General features: G+C 48.1%; 1 protein-coding gene across 2 annotated transcripts in view; it reads left to right on the top strand.

The window, feature by feature from the left end:
* RASSF5 (Ras association domain family member 5) overlaps positions 1-24,152 on the top strand; it is a 78,693-nt gene that overhangs the window by 35,451 nt on the left and 19,090 nt on the right. The window contains exon 1 of one of the 2 annotated variants that reach the window (XM_009188647.2): positions 11,565-12,083. The exons of the other annotated variant lie outside the window; for it this stretch is intronic. Coding sequence (XP_009186911.2) covers positions 11,964-12,083 — 120 coding nt within the window. The 5' untranslated portion in view covers positions 11,565-11,963. Of the gene's footprint in view, positions 1-11,564; positions 12,084-24,152 lie in introns of those variants that run through there. 2 annotated transcript variants of the gene reach the window in all.

The following is a 24,152-nucleotide window of genomic DNA, read 5'->3' as shown; positions in this document are numbered from 1 at the left end:
TAAAGTGCTAGGATTACAGGCACAAGCCACCACCTGGGCTACTTTTAGGGTTATTATGTCTTCTTAGTTAATTGACCTGCGTATCATTATGAAATGACCTTCTTTATCCCTGTTAACATTCTCTACTATGAAACCTACTTTGTCAGATATTACCATAGTTACTGTAGCTTTCTTTTAATTACCATTAGCATGGCATTCCCTAATCCACCCTTTCGTTTTTAGGCTATGTGTCTCTTTATATTTAAAGATCATTTCTTATAGGCAGCAAATAGTTGGATCTTGTTTTTCTTTAAACCAATCTGCTCATCTCTACCCTTTGAGTATTTAGATCATTTGCATTTAATGTGATTATTGCAGTGGCACAATCCCAGCTCACGATATAGCTAGATTTTAAGTCTATCTTCTTACTATTTTTCTTTTCTTTCTTTTCTCTTTTTTTTTTTTTTGAGACAGGATCTCATTCGGTCGCCCAGGATGGAGTGCAGTGACACAATCATGGCTCACTGCAGCCTCAACCTCCCCAGGCTCAGGTGATTCCCCACCTCAACCTCCTAAGGAACTGGGACTACACATGTGCCACCATGCCTGGCTGACTTTTTTGTATTTTTTTGTAGAGACGGGGTTTCGCCATGTTGCCCAGCCTGGTCTCAAGTAATCAGGGGCTCAAGTGATCCTCCCACCTCAGCCTCTCAAAGTGCTGGGATTATGGACATGAGCTATGGAACCCAGCCAGCTATTGGTTTTCTATGAGTATTCTATCTGTTCTTCGTTTGCTTTTTCTTTTTTTTTTTTCCTTGCCTTCTTTTGGATTAATTGAATATACTTTATGATTGCATTTTATCCCATTTGTTGCCTACAAGCTTTAATCCTTTGTTTTGTTATTTTAGTGGTTGTCTTAGCGTTTACAGTATATAAATGGTCCTTAATTTATGGGATTACATCCCAATAAACCCACTGAAAGTTGAAAATATCTTTTTTTTTTTTTTCTTTTTGAGACGGAGTCTCGCTCTGTTGCCCAGGCTGGAGTGCAGTGGCCGGATCTCAGCTCACTGCAAGCACCGCCTCCCGGGTTTACGCCATTCTCCTGCCTCAGCCTCCCGAGTAGCTGGGACTACAGACGCCCGCCACCTCGCCCGGCTAGTTTTTTGTACTTTTTAATAGAGACGGGGTTTCACCGTGTTAGCCAGGATGGTCTCGATCTCCTGACCTCGTGATCCGCCCGTCTCGGCCTCCCAAAGTGCTGGGATTACAGGCTTGAGCCACTGCGCCCGGCCTAAAGTTGAAAATATCTTAAGCCAAAAATGCATTTAATACCCCTAACCTACCAAACTTGATGGCTTACCCTAGCCTATCTTAAATGTGCTCAGAACACTTACATTAGCCTACAATTGGGCAAAATCATCTGACGCCAAACGTATTTTCTTATAAAGTGTTGAATATCTCATGTAATTTATTGGATGCTGAACTAAATTATGGTTTCTATCAAATGTGCATCTCTTTAGCACCATCTTAAAGTTGAAAAATGATAAGTAGGACCATTCTAAGGAGGGAACCATCTGTACATCTTTAGCTTATCACAGTCTACCTGTCAAATGATACTATGCCACTTCATGTATAGTATAAAACCCTGGCCAGGCACAGTGGCTCACACCTGTAATCCTAGCACTTTGAGAGGCCAAGGTAGGAGGATCACTTGAGCCCAGGAGTTCAAGACCAGCCTGGGCAACATAGTGAGACCTGGTCTCTATTTTATATGAAAAAATAATTTTAAAAAAAGAAAAGAAAAAACCAAAAATAATAGTATCCTTCCATTTCTCATCTACAGACCTTTGTACCATTCTTGTCCTGTATTTTATTTTTACGTATACTACAAGCCAGGGGTCCCAGCCCCCAGGGTCACACACGTGGCCTTTTAGAAACCAGGTCGCACAGCAGGAGGTGAGCAGTTGGAGAGCAAGCCAAGCTTCATCTGTATTTACAGCCACTCCCCATGGCTCGCATTGCAGCCTGAGCTCTGCCTCCTATCATATCAGTAGCAGCATTAGATTCTCAGAGGAGCACAAAGCCTGTTGTGAACTGCGTATGTGAAGGATCTGGGTTGCGCGCTCCTTATGAGAATCTAATGCCTGATGATCTGTCACTGTCTCCCATCACCCCCAGATGGGACCATCTAGTTGCAGGAAACAAGCTCAGGGCTCCCACTGATTCTACATGATGGTGAGTTGTATAATTATTTCATTATATATGACAAAGTAATAATAATAGAAATAAAGTGCACCATAAATGTAATGTGCTTGAATCATCCGAAAACCATTCCCCACACCCCGGTCCATAGAAAAACTGTCTTCCACAAAACCAGTCCCTGGTGCCAAAAAGTTTGGGGGCCACTGCTGTAAGCCCCTTACAATATTTTATTTAAATGGCCAATTATATTTTAAGGAGATTTAAATGATAAGAAATTGTTTATTCATTTGGTTACCATTTCTGGTACTTTTTTTTTTTATTTTGGTAGATCCAGGTTTCCATCTGATATCATTTTCTTTCTGCCTGAAGGACTTTCTTTAACATTTCTTGTATTTGTGGGTGTACTGATGATGAGTTTTTTCAACTTTCTGTGTCTGAAAAAGTTCTAATTTCACCTTCCTTTTTGAGAGATTTTTACGGGGTAGAAATTTCTAGATTGGCACCTTTTTTTCTTTCGTTGTTTTAAAGATGTCGCTTCACTACTTCCTCACTTGCATTATTTCTGACAATAAATTTACTGGTATCTTTATCTCTGCTCCTCTGTATATAACATATTCTTTTTTTTCTTTTTATCGCTATGTATTAGTCTGTTTTGTGTTACTATAAAGGTATACCTGAGACTGGGCAATATATAAAGAAGAGAGGTTTATTTGACTCATGATTCTGCAGACTGTACAAGCATGGCACCAACATCTGTTTGGCTTCTGATCAGGACCTCAGGAAGCCTTTGCTCATGGCGGAAGGTGAAAGGAGAGCAGGCATGTCACATGATGAGAGAGGGAGCCAGAGAGAGAGGAGGAGGTGCCAAGCTCCTTTGAACAACCAGCTCTCACATGAAGGAACAATGCGAGATGCTTATTACCATGGGGAGAGCACCAAGACATTCATTAGGGACCTGCCCCCCTCAACCTAGACACCTCCCACCAGGCTTCCTTTAACATGAGGGGTCAGATTTCAACATGCCATTTGGAGGGGACAGATAGCCAAACTGTATCACACTGGTTTTGAGCAATTGATTATAGTATGCCTTTTGTAGTTTTCTTTATGTTTCTTGTTCTGGGTGTTCATTGAGTTTGTTGGATCTGTGGATTTATAGTTTTCATCAAAATTGGAAAAATTGGGGGCATTATTTCTTCAAATATTTTTATACCCCCCCCCACTCTGAGGGATACCACTTACATGTATATTAGATTGCTTGAATTTGTTCCACAGCTTACTGCTCTGTTCATTCAAAAAATTATCTTTTCTTTCTGAGGTTCATTTTGTTTTGTTTTGTTTTTTGTTTTGTTTTGTTTTGTTTTGAGACAGAGTCTCACTCCGTGGCCCAAGCTGGAGTGCAATGGCGCATTCTCGGCTCACTGCAACCTCTATCTCCTGGGTCCGAGCAATTCTCCTGCCTCAGCCTCCCAAGTAGCTGGGATTACAGGTGCCCACCACCACACCCAGCTAATTTTTGTATTTTTAGTAGAGATAGGGTTTCACCATGTTGGCCAGGCTGGTCACAAACTCCTGACCTCAGGTGATCCACCCACCTTAGCCTCTCAAAGTGCTGGGATTACAGACATGAGGCACTGTGCCCGGCCTGTGCTTCATTTTGGATCATTGCTATTGCTGTGTCTTCAAGTTTGCTAATCTTTTCTTCTGCAAAGTCTAATCTGCCATTAATCCCCATCTAGTATATTTCTCATCAAAGGCATTGTAAATTTCATCTCTAGTAGTTTGATGTGGATTTTTAAAATATATTTTCCATTTCTCTACTTAACTTTTTGAATAAATAGCATATACTTATTCAGACATTTCTCTGGGCTCCTCACAGCCTATCCCCTTCTACCCTAGAAGCAGTGGGCTGCCTGAGACACCAGAATTAGTGTCTTTGAACAATGCTAATATCTGTGTCAGTTGTTGTCAGTAGTCGAGACAGAGTCTCATTAAGTTGCCCAGGCTGATCTCGAACTCCTGGCCTCAAATGATCCTCCCACCTTACACTCCCAAAGTCCTGGGATTACAAACATTAGCCACTGCGCCCAGCCCTGTGGAAATATTCCTGAGTTTTGTTCTAGGACCCAGTTAAATTATTTAGAAGCGGTTCGATCCTTTTTAAGATTTTAAGATCCTCTTTAAGATTTGTCAGGATTGGAACAGTGCTCAGTCTAGGGCTAATTACTTCCCACCGCTAAGGTAAGACTCTCTGCGTATTCTGCCCAGTGCCTAATAAATGATGAGGTTTTCAGGTATGGCTCGTAGGAACAGGCACAATTCCTGACCTCTACGAGGGCAGACACTGTTACCTGTAATCCTTTTGGGTGGTTCTTTCTCTAGCCTTGGGTCATTTCTTCCCATGCACACACTGATCAGTGGGCACCCAGGTGAATACTTTAGGGGCTTTTCTGCAGTTCTCTCTCTCTGCAGCTGTCTCCATTCAGTTACTCTGTCCTGTGAACTCGGGCTGCCTTTGTCTCCCTAGACTCTGAGCAACATCTCCTCAGCTTCAGGGGGTTTTCCAGGCTTCACCTTAGTACCCTCTCTGCACCACGCCTGGGAGTAAATGGGGAGCAAATGTAGGGATAAACTCATTTGTTTCCTGTCTCTCAGGGATTGCTATTCCTCGTTACCTGATAGCCAGTATTTTCAAAACCACTGTTTTGTAAGTTGTATCCTTTTTTTTTTTTTTTTTGGTTGTTTTGATCAGGAGGATATATCTGAATCCTATTCCCTCATCTTTGGCAGGAGCAGAACTCCCCCAGGCGCTGATCTAATACTAATTCATACTAGTTCATTTAATACCCAGCCTTACACATTGGGTAAATGCCTTGAGGGCAGGGATCCTATCTTTTGCCATTTAGTCTTCCTCATAATGCACTGGGCCTTGCACATAGTCGGTGCTCAAGAAGTCCTTCATTTTATTCGATTTTGAAATTGGATTTGTAGAGGTTTTTGGCATTCAGAATGCTGGTTCTACCACTCACTATGACACTAGGAAAGTACATAACCTCTCTTAGCTATTACATGGGGACACCAGTGTGGTCGCTGTGGCAACTGTATAAAAGCACTTGTAAACTCCATGGAGCGTGAACCTTGTTTGTTTACCAGTGTGTTCCCAGCACCTATCACAAGGAATATATATAATAGGACTGGCACAGAGCATAGTTTCCCTTGCCCCCATGGTGTTTGAGAGCCTTCAGCCTAGCAGGCTGCCTGCCCTCTGTAGACACATTATCCTTAAGATAGCTATGGGTGTGAACCATGCCTGCTCTCATCATCTTAAAATATGGTAACTCTCCAAAATGGGAATTTTGTGTTGTGCCCTGAGCACACGGTCACAAATCCATGTGCCCGCCCTGGTACCCAGTCCTAAGGCTGCTGACAGCCCCTTTCTGCCATCTTGGAGCAATTTTAGTGCTCCCAGCTCTAAAATCTGGCTTTCAATAGCTTAATAACTTTATGATCTAGCAATCAATTGATATTGACAGCATCTTTTGTTATTCTCTGGCCAGCAGAAATAAGAGGAGACTCATCACCTTTAGTTGACATGGCAGGAATGTCGGAAAAGTCAGAAACCAGGGTCCCACATCTAATCTTTCCTGGTAGATGTGAGGGTGGGGAGCGGAATACATTAGACCCCACCTCATCCCTCAGTCAGTATTTCCTTAGATTCCAAACCCAAAATTTGGCACTGATTTCTATTCTGACTCCTTCCCTTGATAAGAAACAAATGGCTGCTCCCAGGGGATTCTAGAGGTGCCAGATGCACACCAGCCCACCTACATCTGCCAAGAGAAGGAGCCAGTCCCCTGCTCCCTCCACCTTACCCTGAGCAGAACATCCTTCATCCTTATCCTGACTAGGCTATCCCATCTGGGACAGCCATCTCCATGGCTCCTTCGCAGATTCCTGCCACACTTTAGAAGCCAGAAGTGCTGGCCAAAGCTGTCAGTGATTCATCTGCACTGGACAGCCGCCCTCACAGGAGCCTCTCCAAGGCCTGTCTGACCAGCCCCAGATGGGCTGGCCCACGCCAATGTATTTCTGATTAGGCAGAATGGAAATGCTTCCCAAAAACGAGGCACCTGAAGTCCTGGCCACATAGAGGGGCAGAGCTCTGGTGCATATTTCTCTAGAGATCCTTAAACCCTGGAGACATTTCTCTGGGCTCCTCACAGTCTATCCCCTTTTACCCTAGAAGCAGTGGGCTTCCTGAGATGACCCCCAGCTGGGCTAGGCTAGCCCTGAGGCTCTCAGGTGAGAGGCAGCAAGACCTTCCTTGCTAGATATAGCAGTGCAATAGTTGTTCACGTCTCACCCTGGTGACCATGCTGCCCGGGATGTTGGAGGATTGGCCCTGCCCAGAGAAGGGCACATCAGGGAGATGGCTGTTGATCAGAAACGTCTTTTGTCACTCTATTCTCACTAGGGAGGAAAAATAGAAGACAGAGCCCCTGGGCCTGACTCAGACCCTGACATGAATTCCTGAGGGTGTGGACAACTGGGGTAACTCAGCTATCTTCAGTAGTTTCAGTGTCAAGGCCTATTGAAGCTGTTAGCCTGGCAGCCAATCAGAAGTGTGGTGTGGGTTAGCACCACTGCGAAAGTGACTGCAGGGCGAGTCTAACCTAAATGGTGTGCCACCACTCACCTCTTACAACAGGAAGTCATCTGGGGAGACACTGAGCTCTCTGCTGTACACAGCCATTGAATGCTGAAAAATGCTACCCTAGGGATGACTGGCAGCATGTTAAGATTCAACCCAGATAGGACATCTGGTTAAGGATGCTTCTCAGAGTCAGATGGAAGGTGTGGGAGGTATGGATGATATTGGAGAATATGTGTCAGGAAGTGGGGAAGACATAGGAAGAGGATTTTGACATCAGAGGAGAGAATAGCAAGAGCTAAGCCACAAGAGGGAAAGGTGGCTTCTGGGAATGTGAATCGAATTTTGTGCAGCTGTAATGAGACTTGCTTGACTGCACCTGGAGATGGGTGTGAACTGTTGGCTGGGTGCGCACTGTGAAGGGTCTTGAAGGACCTGCTCAAGAGTTTGGAATAGGCACTGGGAGTTGATGGAGAAAGGACAACTGTAATGGAAAGTTATAGGGGCTCTGGGTTTGAATCTGATTCTACCATTTACTTGCTTGGGCAAGTTTACTCTGAACCTCAGTTCATTTATCTGCAAAATGCCTTCTTGCAGGGTTCTGAGGATTAAGTGAGATAATGAAATGTGTAAGTTTCATTCAGTAACTTTAGTAGACCATCTTATTCAATGTTATTCTCACTAGACTGTATATTATTAGAAGGTAGGGACTGTGTCTTATTCATGCCCAAACTCAAACATCCAGTCTAGTGCTTGCCTGAAGGAAGTGCTCAGTAAATATTTGTTAAATGAAAGAAAGAATAAGCAAGTAGAACTTGATACGTAGTAATTATTCAATAATTTTTCATTGAAATCTGAATAGAAGTTGTTATGGTACCATGATCAGATCTTCATCTCAGAAGGATAACTGTCGCAACAAAAAGGTAGGGGGTTTGGAAGAGGCAGAGATAGGAACAAGGGGAACTCTTGGAAGGCTTTGCACTAATCTTGGTTAATGGCACTGATCAAGACAGGAAATACTAAGGGAGGAAAAGAAGGAGCAGGTAGTTGACAAGGCAGGGAATAACAAACTCAATCTTGACCCTGTTGAGAGTGAAACTCCAATAGGAAGGGCTGGGTACTCAGTGAGCTGTTACAGATACCCACCTGGAGATACCTGGGAGAGAAAGAATTATGAGCCCTGAGTCTGTCAGGTGTGGTTGATACCATTGGCATAGGTGAGACTTACCCCCCAGGGAGAGCAAGGGTACACGGGGGAGAAGAGAAGACCCCAGGAAGCTGAAAGGAAGATGGGGGCATAGGCAGATGGAGAAAGTGGTTCCTAACTTGTTTGTAATGAACTGTAATTTCAGGCATATTGTTATTATGAGAGTAATCACAGAGGTAAACCATGAGGCCGCAGAGTTTAGAGTTCAAGGACTTGGGTTCTGGAGTCAGACCCAGCGGGATTGATATTTGGCTCACCATCAACTAGCAGTGTGGATATGTGCAAGTTACTTAACTTGCCTTAATCTCCTTTTGCTTTCTGTAAAATATAGATAATAACTGGAGCTTCCTCATAGGATTGTTGTAGGGCTTAAATGAAATTATGAACAAATTATTAGTACAGTGCCTGCACATACTAGCTAACAGTGATTTCAAAATATGTCTCAGGGGTGGAGTGGCACCTCGCCCTGGTTTTCAGCCTCTTTATATGCCACTACATCTGATCATAAGATCATAAGGTTCTATATCTGATCTCTACCCCGGCTACCCTTCAATTGGACAGTTGAGGAAACCTGATGTCCATGGTTGCTCAAGATACTGTATCAAGCTGGAGTTGGAGCTGGGACTAGAATACAAGCTCCTGACTTCCAGACCTGTATCACAGCTTTTCTGGTACATGCAGAACTACAGGGTGGATCTTACAAGAGGATCTGGCCACATGACAGAATTGCATTTGAGAAAGGAAAAAAGCTTAAAATAATGTCTTTCATCATCTGACACTTTGAGTTAGGAAAGTGGCCCATTCATCATTTCAATGGGGCTTTCTGAACCCCAGCACGGTGCCATGGATTTAGGGCTCTGGCTGCTACAGCTTTAGATCCAGCCTCCTCTTCCTAAGTCCAGGGACAAGAACAGCCAGTTCCCATCCTTTGTGCGATTGCGTCTCAGGGCCTTAAACGCTCTTGCTCAGACTCTTCCATGCCCCCTCCCTCTTACCCTGGCCAAGCTATCACTATTATTGATTATTCATAGGGAAGAGGTTCAGAGGTTCAGACAGGGCCATTAGATGCTGCAGGGAGTCCTGTCTTTCTTCCTTTGAGACTCTGGGGCTTCATTCTGGATTTTTTCTCCTGGAGGATGGCCAACTTTGGTATATCATATATGATCTTTGTATATTTCTTCTAGTCCTAAAGTCCCTGCCAGCACAGTCTCTGTTTTGCTGACTTCTTATACATGGCTTTCTTCCAAACCTAGATTCACTGACAGCTGGGATAGGGTAGGGAAAGAGACATTAACTAGAAGTCAAGAGGCTTTGAAAGTAATGAGCTGTGATGGAACAAGTTACTTCCCTCAGTTTCCTTATCTATAAAATGGGCATAGTACCTGCTCTTAAGATAAAAGAGTAGCCTGGGTGAAATAATGGATGTTAAAAGGGTTTGAAAGGCTCTATTCAGATATCAGATTTTCATAATGTTTGGAATGGCAGGGAGCAGCATCCTAAAGAACACAGTGTCCCTGAGAACTTTCCTAACCAGGTCTGGCATCTGGTGTGTTGCTTCTAAGGAGAGATTCATGCTGACTCCTGGGGTACCTTGGCTTGGTGTTTGAATAGGTTGTTACTAACTGTATTTCAAGATTGCACATTTTGAACATGCAGCATTGCCGTTGCATTGCAGAGTTTCCCCGCATGAATCCAAGGACACGGTGTGGCCACAGATAATCTGGGGCCTGTTTTTTTTTTTCTTAAGTATTAGATTCCCACTGAGCAAGGATGTTCTTTTTATGAAGAAAAGCATGTTGCTTAGCTGGTTGGACAACACAGGTGAGCTGTTATTGATGGCCCGAGGACCACAGGAAACCACCTCTCTGGGGAAAACCCCCCAAAACAGCCTCTAAAATACCCATTTGAAAAAAAGATTGCTCCAAAGCCAGAACCTACTTTCACCCCGATTAATGTGAGATCTTCCCTTGCAAACACCCAGTAGCTCACCCCAGCCCCTGGCGCTGACTGTCTCCTCTTATCTGCCTGCCAGAGGAGACAGCTACTGGTATTGACAGTTCTCCTGCACGGAGGGCGGCCAGCCGGCTGGGGTGCTGACTCTCAGCTCTCTTGTGTTTGTGCCTGCCAGGCACTCGCAGGCTTCTGGGAAGAAGACTGTGTGGGAGGATGAAGCCAAATTGGGCTGCAGTTTGAAACCTTCCTGAGCACTGACGGAGCTGGCTTAGGTGGGAGAGGGAGAGGCTTTCTCATGAAGGTAGCCAGAGCTTAAGATGGAGTTGGCAGCTTGGTGTCCGGGGGGCTGAGTCTAGTCCTCCACCCAGCTTATTTTCCCCAGGACGGGATTGTTTCAGAACTGTAGGAAAAGTTACACAGATTTGGAGAGAGACCTGATAACCCCTCTCAGCCACTGTCCAGGGCACTCCGGGGTCCATGAGCCATCAAACTCCATGAACATGGTAGCAAAGCCAGGTCTCTGGAGGCTGTTTCCCCACCGGGACTCCAGCTACCACTGTATTTAAAGATGGCTAAGTGCCCACCCAAATAGCCTCATCACTGCTGAGGGTCTATACGTGACAGTGACTAGGGACGTAGGCAGCCGCACACACCAGGGCTGAGTCCCACCACACATGTTCTACCTGTGTGACTCCCAGCCTTAGTTTTCTCATCTGTACAGTCTCTGTCTCAAGGCTGTTGGAAAGAGTCAATGATAGACTGCATGTAAATCACCTGCACAGAGAGTTGTTCAAACAATGGTAGCTAGAACTACTATTGATCTATTGGGGGGTTATTGTCTTAACTGCTTTGAAAGATTCAGCCTTACGTGTTCCTTTGTCCGGTCAGATGGGGAAATATAAATGAGCCCTCCTCAATGTTAGAAATGACAAGATCTGGCCAAGACCCCGCTTTCTCAGACTATCAGGAAGATGCACAGATAACCTGGATGGTGTCTGCAGGCTCCTGTGTATCCTGAGGCTTCCTGAGGGCTAAGTTCTATGGGTGGGAAGGCAGCTTGCTCTCTAGGTTGCCATAACTCTGCATCTGATTTGCATGTGTTTGTGGTGACCCTGCACTTTCTTCTGGCATTTCCAACTGAAAATATTGCTGTTTCCCCAGGCAGGGCAGATATTGATTTTCTTCTTCTCTAACCACTCCGATTGACTCGGCTCCCCCACCCAGCGAATGGGGGAGGGAGTGGGGGGGTGAGGAAGTGGATGTGGGAGAAGGGAGGAGGGATGATGTTGCCCTTATAGCTGGCACCTTCTACTCCGTGGAACCTGAGTCACTGGGGCTGATGAGAATGGGCTTCTTCCAGAAGCAAGTGCATGATGAAGAAAGAACAGAGGGAATGTTCCCCCTCGGGTCCATCCTGGTCCCTTCCTTCTCCGCATCCCTTACATGACCTGCGGTTCCGAGTCCACTTGCCACCGGGGGCGGGTGGCACCCAGGCGGAGGGGAGGCGGGGGAGGGGCGCAGTGACAGCCCAGCCGGCTTTGAGGAACCTTGCAGAGGAAGTGGCTTCAGAACTGCTTTGCGCCAGGGGCAGGAAAGGCGCGGGAGGCGGGGGAGGTGCGGAGATGGCGCTCTGCACCGCGGCGGAGGGAGGGCGCTGGCGCCGGGGACACGAAACCGCAGAGCCCGGACGAGTCAGGGAGTGAGGCGCGAGCCGGGCGCCCAGGGCTCTGCAGGCGCAGGCGGCGCGGGGACTGGAGCAGGTTACCCGGCCGCCCGAGCGCTCGCACCCCGCTGAAAGAAACACAGGCGGCCTGCCGGCTCTGCCTGGCCCGCTACCCGACCGGCTCGGGGCTCAGGGCTAGGGGCTCACGCCAAGCGGAGCCCGGGGAGCGGTGCCCACCTCCCTCCGCCGCATCCCGAGGCCGGCCCCCTCTGATGCACTGGCGGCCGCGTCCGGGGACTCTGGGCTAGATGACCGTGGACAGCAGCATGAGCAGTGGGTACTGCAGCCTGGACGAGGAACTGGAAGACTGCTTCTTCACTGCTAAGACCACCTTTTTCAGAAATGCGCAGAGCAAACATCTTTCAAAGGTAAACCTAATAATGGAATGCAGGAGCCTTTCGTTGGGGAAAATAACCTCTGTGGTCAATCTAGAAGGAAAACCTTGCTCCCAGCAAAGGGACAAAGCCACATGTCAGGAAAGTGGCCAGGCAGTTGCTCTGAGGGCTGAGCATCCTATCTGGAGCCCTTCAGGGACCCGCGCTATTCAGTTGGTCAGTCCTCCTCACAACGGTTGCGTCTCCAGATCTCTTCAAAATGGCTCTCTAGAATGTGGGGACTGCGCCTGGCTGGTAGATTGGCTGCAGGTTCACCTGTGCCTGAGTGCAGGGTCTCATAACCGCACCCTCTCCCCAAATCCTAGCTTAAAAGTTCTAGATGGAAACTGAATGGCACCCAATCCCTCAGCAGGAGAAACATTCATCAGTTGATAAACATCATAAACACACATTCATCAGTTGAGACTTCCGTATTTGAAGTGGCCAGAAACCACCTTAAGTCGTAATCCAGCAACTTTGCAGAAGTCCAGGGTGTTTTTAGAAGCAAACTAAAACTTCTTGCCTAGGCTGCTGTCGTGCTACCACTTTAACTTCCTGGGTCGGTTTAGGTAACCTAAAGGGGTTTGCGTGTGTTTCCTGATGGCATGATTTGTGTTTCCTAAAGGTGTCTGCCTCTAGACACCCAGCAAGCCTGGGTGCCCTGGCCATTCTCCTAGTTGGCTGCAGGCCTCGTGTCTGTCAGTATCTTGGTGGGAGTGGAGATAAAGCTGAGTTTGTTTATTTGTTTTGCTACTTATATGAGAGGGCTCCAAGCCAGGTCCTTAGAGAGGTTACCTAGAAGGAACTGTTTATAGACAGAAGTGAGCTGTTATATTTCACAGGTGTGTGGCAGGCTCATCATTAATTCAGCAGTGCCACATCAATTCAAATTAACCAAAACCTTCCCCAGGCCTGACTCTGGGGCCTCCCTTGTTAAGAATTCATCTTGCCTGTAGGCCCTGCCTTTCCTGGGTTCTGAAGTCAGGCAAATGCACTGTACCTTCCCACTGTGAGAAGAGGCCCAAGAACCAAAGGAGAGATTGTGATTTTACGTTTGAAGGAGTCAACTAAAATAGGCCCCTGTAACTAGCACCTGTTTTCCGGGGCACCACTCATGAGGCTGGAGAGCAGGGGATGTTCCGGAGGGTGAGGGGCAAAGGGACAGGCGTCCCTTTCCCTGGCTGTAGCTGGGGCTCATGCAGAACACGGTGGCTGCAGAGGGGAGGTGTCCCACCCTCCCATGGGGTTCTTGCCGCATGGTATAAATCCCCCCAACCCCCCCACAGATACTCCAGCTAGCTAGGTATTTAGACCAGTGGTTCTCAACCTTAGCTACACACTGGACTCACAGGAAACTTTAGAAAATACTGGTCATACCTGGTTCCCATGCCAAGAGCGTCTGATTTAATTGGCCTGGGGTACAGCCTGGGCATCAGGATTTTGAAAAGCTCCCTAGGTAATTCTGACATACAGCTGAGGTTTTGAACTATTTCTCTAGAGTGTTTTGTTGCTGCCTGGGAAGGAAATGGTTCCTGTTTTTAAACCAAAGTTTAGGTGCTGTGCCTGCCTCTCACTGCCAGCTAGGCTGCAAGCCCTCAGTTTCAGAGGGTGAGATTTTTGCATAATTAGGTGAGGAAGAGGCACTGCAAAGATGGGGTTTCTTTTACTTGGCAATGAAACAGATAGCTGTTTCTGATATTTCTTGGGAGAAATCGAAATATCGTACAAGAAAATACGCTGGGATGGGGTTGGTGCTGGGGGATGACTTGCTGCATGGCCTGAACAGCCATCTCTCTCCCTTCTTCCCCCGAGTTCTCCTTCCTCGCCTGGCTCCAGAAAATATACCTTTGGTTTGGTCCCTGCAGAAACACTTCCTGTACTTTGTGTCTTGAATCCACCTCATATCTTGAGGCCTCTGTATATCTTCCTGTGTCATTTTGCTGGAGTCTGTAAGCCCTCAGAAGACAGGAATCCCTTCTAAGAAACTCCCTTTACTGAACCCCAGACAGGGTGATCAGGGATAAATGCTTCAGGGTGGTGGGCATGGCCCCTCTTATCCTTACAGGAAGCATCTTGACTGGATATTCAGGTCAGAGACAGTGTTCCTCAGCACCAGGCTGGCCTTCAGCACAGAACACTCCAGGGAGGGGCAGGACTGGGTGAGCAAATGCAGGGGTGGACTGAGGAGAGTGAGGCTGACTGAGCTGGGGAAGCGTCCTCCAAAGGTTTCAGTCTTTCATTCTTCTAGGTGCCTTTTTACCTTCAATAACACTTTTCCACTCTCTTTTCTCCCGTGGATCACTTCTGGAAAGGGTTTTAAAGAGCTCTGCCATATTCCGACCCCGTTCTGACCCCTTACGGTGCTTTTTTTCTTACCCAAAGAGAGATCACATCTGAGCTCCTAAGATAATTTCTTTTTCCTGTCTCCAAGGAAAGGAGTTGATGTGTTTCCCGGTCATTGAGAGACTGAGGCCCTCATTTGGGAAGGACTGAGCTTGCTTCTATAAATAGCCTTGTCAGAACAACCTGTGTGGCTGCTCAGTCTGTGCCTGGCTGGAACGGAGCTTCAGGGAAGCCTCGCTGCTGTGCGATGCCACCACCCGGGAGTCGTCACTAGTCAGTCCCAGGAGTTCCCGAGACTCCTCTCCAATGCCCTTAGGGAAGAGGTTGGAGGAGTAGGGAAGGTCTCCCCATTTCATAGGGAGGGGGTGCCTAAATGTCAGGAGACAGCAAGGGAGATGGCGGCACCAGGCCCTGGGCCCTAGCTTGGTCTCTCCTTTCAGAAAATGGCAGTTTCCTGGGGCCACATGCCTCCTTTGAGAGGGGCCGGGGACTTGGTTTTGAGTCACACCACAGTTTTAGGAGGCTGAGGCAGTACTCTCCTGGTACTTTCCCACTTGACCAGGCACAATTAGATCTGGTTTCTCTGAGTCATGCATGTCACAAATGGGGCCTGGGGGAGAGCCAGCCTATGGGCTCAGGCAGTGCAGACGTAGATGGTCTCAGTAAGACCGTCATAGTTACCTCAATCTAAGGTGTTGCCTAGATGGGTAGGGGGACTTATCAGGTCACAGGACAAGGTTTTGATGGACCCAAGGTTAGAACTTACCTCTTTTGTCTCCCAGCCCAGAGAATTTTCTTCCTTAGTCCCACGAAAGACAGGGTTTGGTGATTTGTAGGACTGGTGACTGTGAAGTCAGGCCAGGCCCTCTGCCCATCCCTGATATTTTTCATTTTTTTCCTCTCAGGGATCTAACCCTGGAAGTGGGGCCAGCTTCCATTCCCATCAAGTTCCCAAATGCCTACAGGTGGTGGCCATTTAGGGTTTTGATATCTGAGCAGGAACACGAGTGTTCTGAGCTCTCTCTGCATGTTAAACAGGCTCTGGGACCCCAGGACTCTGGCACGGCCCAGAGCATTGGGGTGAGTGCTCTGAGGACAATACAGCTTGCTGCTTGCAGAATGTCAGAGCACGTCACTTTACAGATGGAGAAACTGAGGCCCAGAGAGGTGGAAGGACGTCACCAGACCACACATCTGTTTGGGTAGAGCCAGAACTAACACCCCTCCAGGACTCCTTGTCAAGTGCTCTTCTTCTTGGTCTTTTCCTACTCAGCAGGTGACCCAGGATATAGGCCTTGTCCTCTCAGAACCTTCTACAAAATGGAACACTCAACTTCAGGCTGGGTCAGGTCTTGAAAGGTCCTTCCCATCCCTCCATTCCTTAAGGCACGCCAGCTAAGGGGACACTGACCCTACACTTGACACTAGCAAGTGGTCCCTGTAATCTTACAACTTTAGTGATTTAAAATTCTTCTAGGTGTCTATCCTACAACTGAAATACGTTAATAGATAAACATCTATCTTCCCATTGGAGACTCCTCCTCATGTGTGTTTTTCTCTGTGGATACGAAGAACAGAACGTTGACTATATCTACAGTTAAATATATCTTTTTTCTTTTCTTTTTTTTTTTTTTTTAAGATGGAGTTTTGCTCTTGTTGCCCAGGCTGGAGTGCAATGACGCAGTCTCGGCTCACTGCAACCTCTGCCTCCCAGGTTCAAGCAATTCTCCTGCCTCAGCCTCCTGAGTAGCTGAGATTACAGGCGCCCATGACCACACCCAGCTAATTTTTGTGTTTTTTTAGTAGAGACAGGGTTTCACCACGTTGGCCAGGCTGGTCTCGAACTCCTGACCTCAGGTGATCCCCCTGCCTTGGCCTCCCAAAGTGCTGGGATTACAGGCGTGAGCCCCTGCACCCGGCCTATAGTTCAATATTATACTTCAGTACATAGAAAACACACTTCCACGCCTCCATCCGCCTAGGCTTTCTTGGGTCTACAGTGACACCATTGATTTATTTTTCTTCAAGGAAGATGCAAGAGGAAGAGGGTCCTGGAGGTCAGATCCTACACTACTCCCTGTTCCCTGCCTGTAATTTTTCCACCTCCTCCTACCTGGCCAGTCAGCTCCTCCCTGGACAGGGTCCTTGTGGTACTCTAGGGACACTAGCCAACCCCACAGCCCTGGGACAGTTGGGGAGGTCCCCATCTCTCTGCTAGCAGCAGGCACACTCAGACCTCAGGCATGGCACCTACCCCTCACCACCTTGGCGTGAGAGAAAAGAAAGAATACTAAAAATAAGTTAGCTCCAAATTTGAGCAATAAAAATTTATTCATCTTTATTCCAAGAATCTTTGGAACCATTGGCCCATTTGACTGTTTTTGTGTGCTAGCTCAAAGGCTTACATGGCTCAAGACTAGTCCCAAAAGACATTTCAGACTGGCACAGCCTCCAGGTAGCCTCATTTAGAGATACCGCCCAAACTCCACACTGGCGGGATTCACTGCCCGCTGCCTCCTCTGGCCCTTTCCAGCATCGTCAGCCCTATAAGATCAGAACTCACATCTCCTTCAGGTCCAACAACACCAAGTACTTGGTTACAAAAGCCAGTATTGGCCGGGCGCGTTGGCTCACGCCTGTAATCCCAGCACTTTGGGAAGCCAAGGCGGGCGGATTACAAGGTCAGGAGATCAAGACCATCCTGGCTAACATGGTGAAACCCCGTCTCTACTAAAAAATAGCAAAAATAAGCCGGGCCTGGTGGCGGGTGCCTATAGTCCCAGCTACTCAGGAGGGCGAGGCAGGAGAATGGCATGAACCCGGGAGGTAGAGCTTGCAGTGAGCCGAGATCATGCCACTGCACTCCAGCCTGGGGGACAGAATGAGATTCTGTCTCAAAAAAAAAAAAAAAAAAAAAAAAAAAGCCAGTATTGACCAAATACTGCTTGGGTTGATGCATCTTCTCTCTTGCATCTTGTACAATCGGGTTGGACTAACTTGAAACAACCCCTGCTTTTCAGTCATTGAATGTAATCAGATGTTTATTTCTTCCTTTACTTAAAGTTAGATTGGCAGGTGGGGATCAGGATAACACATGGGAAGCTTGTGGGCCAGACCCAGAAATGGTGGTTGTTTCTTGCACCCACAGGCCATTGGCTGGAACTCAGTCACGTGGCCACACCTATCCACAGGGGAGGTTGGGAAGTGAAGTACAGCTGTGAGCCCTGGCAGAAAAGGAAGCAGGTTGTGGTGAGCATTTAGCTGTCTCTGCCATGCATGCCTCCTGCCACCGTTTCTGTTCCAGGCACCTGGGAAGCTCTGCTCATACCTGCTTAGTAAAGGACATGACCTCTGTTTCTCTGACCTTGTACCTCTCTCTCATCTGTCACTGAGGCTATTCTGTTCTTGAGAGTGGGTCCTGTCTCCCCCATCTAAACTAGAAACCCTTTGAGGATGGGTGCTTTTCCTCACTCAGCACTTTTCTGGTTTCTCTGTAGCATCTGAAACCTTCAGTGTTGCGCCAAGTTGGCCTCAACCACCTGCACCACAATTACTCTTTGAGAATGGAGTTTCAGGGGCCCTACTCCAGAGCTACTGGCTCCTGAATCTTTGGAGATGGGACCCTGGACTCTGCTTTTCTAACACTTTTCCCAGGTGATTCTCATATATACTGCAATCTAGGAACCACCTGTTTAGGAAATAGTTGGTAATTGACTGCTTACCCCAACTGGAATGCAAGATGAGAACGTGTCACAGATTCCTAAGAGGTTCCTAGGCTGGAAACTGAAGTCTAGAGAGGGAAGAGGATTTGCCCCTAGTCACACAGCTCAGTAGAGACAGATCCAAGGAGTCAGGCCTCCTGGGTCCTGCTCAGAGCTTTCTCTGCTAGTCTCATCACATGCTGAACTCTTATTTCAAGGCTGTTTGGGTGACAGCCCTTTGAGATCTTGATGGCACATGATGTAAGGGAAGACACACAGCACTAACTATAAATGAAGTCCTGCCTTCCCATCCAGCTCCAGCCACTAAGAGGTTATGGCGAAGTCACTTCAATCATCAGACTCAGGTACTTCATCCTACCCTTCTCAGCAAGCACCCTTGTCATGTGGGTGTCCTTATCTTCCCTGATAACTGAGAGTCCCTTGCCTCTTTGCATGGGAACAGACCCTTTTTACTAGTTTCTCATGGGCCTGGTAGAGATTCTAGATATTGGTTCCCAAGTTCTCTAAACCATAAGGACTTCCCCTAGGGAGGAGTCAGAGAGAAGACCCTCTCCAGGACCACCTGAAACTCACCCAAGACATCCTCGTTCACACGCCGCTTAGTCCAGGCCATCCCTCACTCTCTGTTCTGGTTCCTCCCCTCCTGCCCTCCTTCCTCCCCTCCTGCCCTCCTTCTGTCTTCACAAGTTTAGACGTTTATCCAGAATCAGCTTTTCCCTATAAAGCAATTTCAGTTAGTTTAGGACACAAAATATCCACCCACCCAAGCAGTTTAGGGAGAAAAGAAGAAAGATTTTATGCCAGTATCAAACCCTGAATTCCAGGTCTTATTGCACATTGTCAGATCAGGCTCTGGATCCAACTCCTAGCCTAGGAGCTTGAAGGGGTCCTAGCTTGGGGACCTGGATTCTCTTCTCTTCTGCTCTTAACTTGCCAGGTAACCCACACCTATGTACCTTCTGGCTTTGGGAGCTGCCTGGGTGGGGAACCCAGACCTGTCCTGCAGGTCCTTGATTTCTTCTTCTTCATGGTTCAGTCTACCTCAAAGAGTATGGGGTGGGGATCCAGACCTAGCCTGGCATATTCTTCAGAGACAAGAGGATGAGATAAAGTGCCACAAATCCAGAGCACTTGATTTCAGGGCCAGGAGGGAGAAAAGAGCTGCAGTGACAGACGGCTTCAGGCTTGAATCGCTGAGTCTGTGGCTTCTGTTCACAGACGGCTTCTGTCCTGGGGGCTCATCTCCTCTCTTTTCCAACAGCAGCCCAGCTTTAGCTGGTCACCTCTAGCCTACATCCCTCACCCTACCTCTCTTCCTAGCTCTAGAATGGCATTTTCTACAGCTTCCTGGAGGTCTCTCATACCTAAAATTTAGTGTGTTCAGAACCAACTCATAAATCAGAGACAACTGATTTATTTCTCTGTCTCTGCCCCACCCTCCTAGTCCCCCACCTTCAATACCTCAGGAGCCTTCACTTCTATTCACCCCATCTGTCCCCACAGTGCTGCAGGGGTCAGACCTCCCCTCTCCCTCCCCACCCCACCCTGTGTTGGGTGCTCGTGGCCTCTCACTGAGATGCTCCAGTAAGTCAGTTACTCTGCAGTTTCAATCCTTTGTTTTCTCCTCTGTGTATCCTGCCTACAACTGCCAGGGGCTTATTTTTCCCATATCCCAAAGTCTTCTCAGGCTCCCTTTGCTTCCAGAGTGAAGCCCATACTTGGCTCTTCCTCTTTAATACAGCATCCAAACTCTGCAGCACACGGCCTCAGTCAGAATGATGTGTTTTTTAACTTTCCTATAGCACTGAGCACCACAGGTGGGGGACATAAAGATGGATGAGATGGGGTCTCTGCACTTGAAGGCCTTAGGGCCCCCAGCCATGTTGTGTAACAGACCCGAGCTACTCCATTTCCCCATCCATGAAGTGTTTGGATGGGGGCCCTGACCACGGAGATATCCTAGTGGAAGATGCTCTCAGCATCTGCCTTGCAGCCACATGGCTTTTATCATGACATAGCGGCAGCTCCTGAGACAGGGAGGATGGAGGGGCTGACTCCTAGAATCAAAGGGTTTGAACAGGAATTGCCCATGAGGGGCTAGGGACAGGCTGCCAGCAGACACAGTGACAGAGCTGCCACCACTGAGGAGGATGGAGGGGATTCACCTCACCTCGGAAAAGCAGAATCTCCCGGAGCTGGAGGAGATGGTTAGGGGTTATCATAGCTATTCCTCTGTCCCCATGCAGGACTGCACGTAACCCATGACAGGCAGGGGAAGGAAGGTGTGTTCATTACCACCATCCTAAGTTAGTTTACCATCCTAGGCTAAGTTAGTTTATCCTAGGCTAGAGGTGGATTTACCATCCCACAGAGCTAGGATTAGTTTACCATCCCTAGGCTAAGTTAGTTTACCATCCTAGGCTAAGTTAGTTTACCATCCTAGGCTAAGTTAGTTTACCATCCTAGGCTAAGTTAGTTTACCATCCTAGGCTAAGTTAGTTTACCATCCTAGGCTGAGTTAGTTTACCATCCTAGGCTGAGTTAGTTTACTATCCTAGGCTAAGTTAGTTTACTATCTGGCCAAGAGAAAAGCAGGAGGAGCTGGCAGAGTGTTAATTGCCTGACAGATGTACTGGCAGAAGTCACGCACCATCAAAGCCAAAGGGTTGACACATTCTATGAGGTAACATGTGAAAGAGGGTGAGCCAGGGGCAAGGTTTCCAGCCCCCACACTTGTCCAGCTCCAAAGCACATGCTCGTCCCACCACACACACAGCTGAGGGAGAGTCCAGCTTTGAAAGGCTCCAAATAAGCTCCAGTCACCCCTCTCAAGCTCTGATGTCCTGCCATAGGAAGCTGTCTTTCTCATTCAGTCAATTTCCTGAATGCTGAAATTCAGGCCATTTTTTTCCTGTTCTAGTCTTGGGAAATCTGGATTACTGTACTTTATTATCATGATCATCTCATCAGCCTCCAATTCATGAACCCCTCATTATCCTCCTCATCTCTAGGCTCTCTCCGATGTGGTGAGTGGTGGTCAACTGTTCCCCCGACTTTGCTGTGGATGACATGCAGGAACTTGGTCTGCAGGGCGCTCGCTTTGCATGGGGAGCAAGAGGCAGGTCTTCTCGCCCCAGAACTGAAGTTCCACCTGTCTTCTCCATTGGCTGGAGCACAGTGAAGAGGCACTTGGCACCTATAATGCCAATGCTCACACTTGGCTGGGAAGGCGTGGGTTCAGGAGGAGAATGTGGCAGCTGGTGAATCCGGGGTGTTAGAGAGCATTTCCAGTTGTAACTTGGATGCCCCCTTCTCTGTGCTCCCCAAACACCTGGCCTCTCTTTCTCTCCTATCTCTCCTTTCAATAGGCTATAATTTTCTGGACCAGGGACCACAGCTTGTTCATCACTGTGTCCCCTGGCACATGGTAGGTGCTTAATGTGGGTTTGACAGAGGAGGAGTGGGTTTGGAGCTTCTTTCCCAGGGAACATGAGCAAGTACTTTAGGGCAAGGTTTGTGAAAGTTGATCTCAGGACTATTTTAAAGGGAAGCTTGCTAAAATTCTGGATGTGGAATAAATGGATTTTTCCAGATACCAAGAAATGAAAAATCCCACTGAGTGAGCAGAAAATGCAAGAACAACTTTTCATACCTAGAGCAGCCCCCTCCACCCCAGCTGTGATTGTTCAGCTGTTTGCCCTGGAGGATGGGGGTAGGCAGGGTGGGTCACTAAGCAACCAAGCCCTGGCACCTGTTGGCAGGAGAGTCGGCGTGGGTCTTCCTCAAGTGGGGCCTCCGAGGGGGTTGGGCAGAGGGGCCCATGGGAGGAGGTAGGGGAGCCTGCTCTGACACATTCCCTCTGCCTGTCTTTCAGCCTTGGGGAATGGCAGGTTGGGGAGGAAGAAACCAGGAAATCTTTTGTTTATTTTACTCTCCCAATTTAATATTGAGTGGGCGAAAGATCCTGGTTTGGCAGTGCCATTGGTCTGGGCACCCACAGTCAGTGGATGGAGCGGGCAGGAGCAGGCTGTGCTGGGGCCCTGTACCTCAAGGGAGCCTGTCCCTGGGCCTGAGAACCCAGGCCCAGCCTTCGCTCTGTGTGACCTCAGGGAACCACCACTCTAGGCTTCACTTTCTCCGTCTGTAAGACGGGAAGACCTGCCCTGCCAGCGGAAAGTAAGTGATAAACATCTGATTGTGAGAACTCATGGCGAACTCTGGGGTTGGGGATAATAAAGGCCATTTTGAGAAACACAGTTGCCGGAGGTAGGGCTCATGACTAGGGTGGGTGGAAGTGTAAGGCTGTGTTCACAGACAAGGGCGGGCACAAGGGGCTGCTGGGAAATGGCTGGAATGTGCAATAGTAATGACTGGTGACTGGGCCTTGATATGTGTCGGGTACTGTCCTAGGTGCTTTACAGGTAAACACTCAATTTAATCCTCACAACTACTATACTAGGTAGGTACATTACTGTTGCCACTTAAGAGGAAACTGAAGCACGGGAAGGGGTCAAATAATGTGCCCAGGGTCACATAATAGTAAGTGGCAGATCCAGAAGTTGGACCCAAATAGTCTAATGCCAGAGCTCCTAACCACTAAGCTGTAGCTCTTTCCAGAATTCTCCAAGTAGTTGAAGCCCAGTGGCAAGGCCAAAGCATGCCCACAAATGCAGCCTCATGACAGCAGTACCATCTTGGAGTCACCGAAGATAGGACCCTTTGCCAGGCCATTTAGGGGACTGAGGAGGAGATCAAATGTCCCTGCCCCTGGGCCTTTGTGGCACAGTGAGGCGATACAAACATTAAAAGACTTGGAGCTAGTTAATAACTACGTGGACACATTTCAGTATCTCATATTAATCCCTGAGCACCTGGGTGTCGAGACTGCCAGGCTGGGGTGGGGTTAACAGGGCAGGCAGCATGTGAGGACTCGTGTGGGCTGGTGAAGAGGCGCCCAGCCCTCAAAGCTGCAGGCGGAGGGAAGCCAGGAAGGGCTGCACTTCCCCAGTGGGCAGCGCAGGCTGGTGTCCTGGCTGCTGGCGCAAGTCTCAAGCTGCCCCTCCCCTCCTAGCAAGCATGGGCAGTGTGGGTATGCAGGGTGCTGGGTACTGACTCACCTCCGGAGACCACTCGGCTCCCACACACCACCTCTGAATGATCTGAATCATTTATGGGGCTGAATGCACTGTCCTCCAGGGAGCTCCAGCTGGAGCTGGAACCGGCACATGGAGGTAGAGAAAGCTCCCATAGTCACCCAGACCCTGTGCAGCCTGCAGGCAGAACCTATAAACTGGACTCCTAAAGCCACTCCTCTCAAGGACTAGAGATTCTACTGAGTTTCACTCTGTGGTTCTCAGAGCATCTGGAACTTACATAAAACTGAGGAACCCTTTGTTTAAAGCATTACTGTGCAGGGAAGTCCACTATGTGAGGGCAAGGATGCGATCTGGAGGTGGAGATGGATAGCTCCGACGGTGAGTCAGTACGTAGCTCCTAGCTCTGGAGCACCAAGAGTGTGCCACATCCATCTCTCTAGATGCATATGAGGCTGGAAAGCCAGATTTTGACCTCACCTTGACCTTGCCATGACAGGGTAGTGGGAGAACATCTGGAGAAAGCTGGGAAGTCCCCACTACCTGAACCTCCTGTAGGGGCCAAGGCAGAGCTTCCCCTTGGCCCTCTGAAGGTTTGCTGAAAATCACTGGCATGAGGCAAATTGATGAGCAAGCAAAAAGGCACACAAATTTATTTAATGTGTATTTGCGGGAGCCTTCAGAATGAAGACCCAACCCCCAGTGGGGTACAAAAGCTCATACACATCCTGAGGTTTCAGAAAGACTGTGGGCTCAGAGCATGGCCCCAAATAGGTTATGCTTGGTAAATCAGGTTTTAGTGGCAACACAGGTTTTGGGAGGGGAAGAAGAGGAGGCTTGGCTAGCCAAGGTGGTCTTGTTATGTAGATGAAACCTCACAGGTAGCAACCCTCAGAGAGAAGACA

This window comes from Papio anubis, chromosome 1, assembly GCF_008728515.1.
Source record: "Papio anubis isolate 15944 chromosome 1, Panubis1.0, whole genome shotgun sequence".
In the NCBI taxonomy this organism is placed as follows: Eukaryota; Metazoa; Chordata; class Mammalia; order Primates; family Cercopithecidae; genus Papio; species Papio anubis.
Note: the sequence above shows the minus strand (reverse complement) of the source record. Positions and strands in the feature narration are given on the sequence as shown.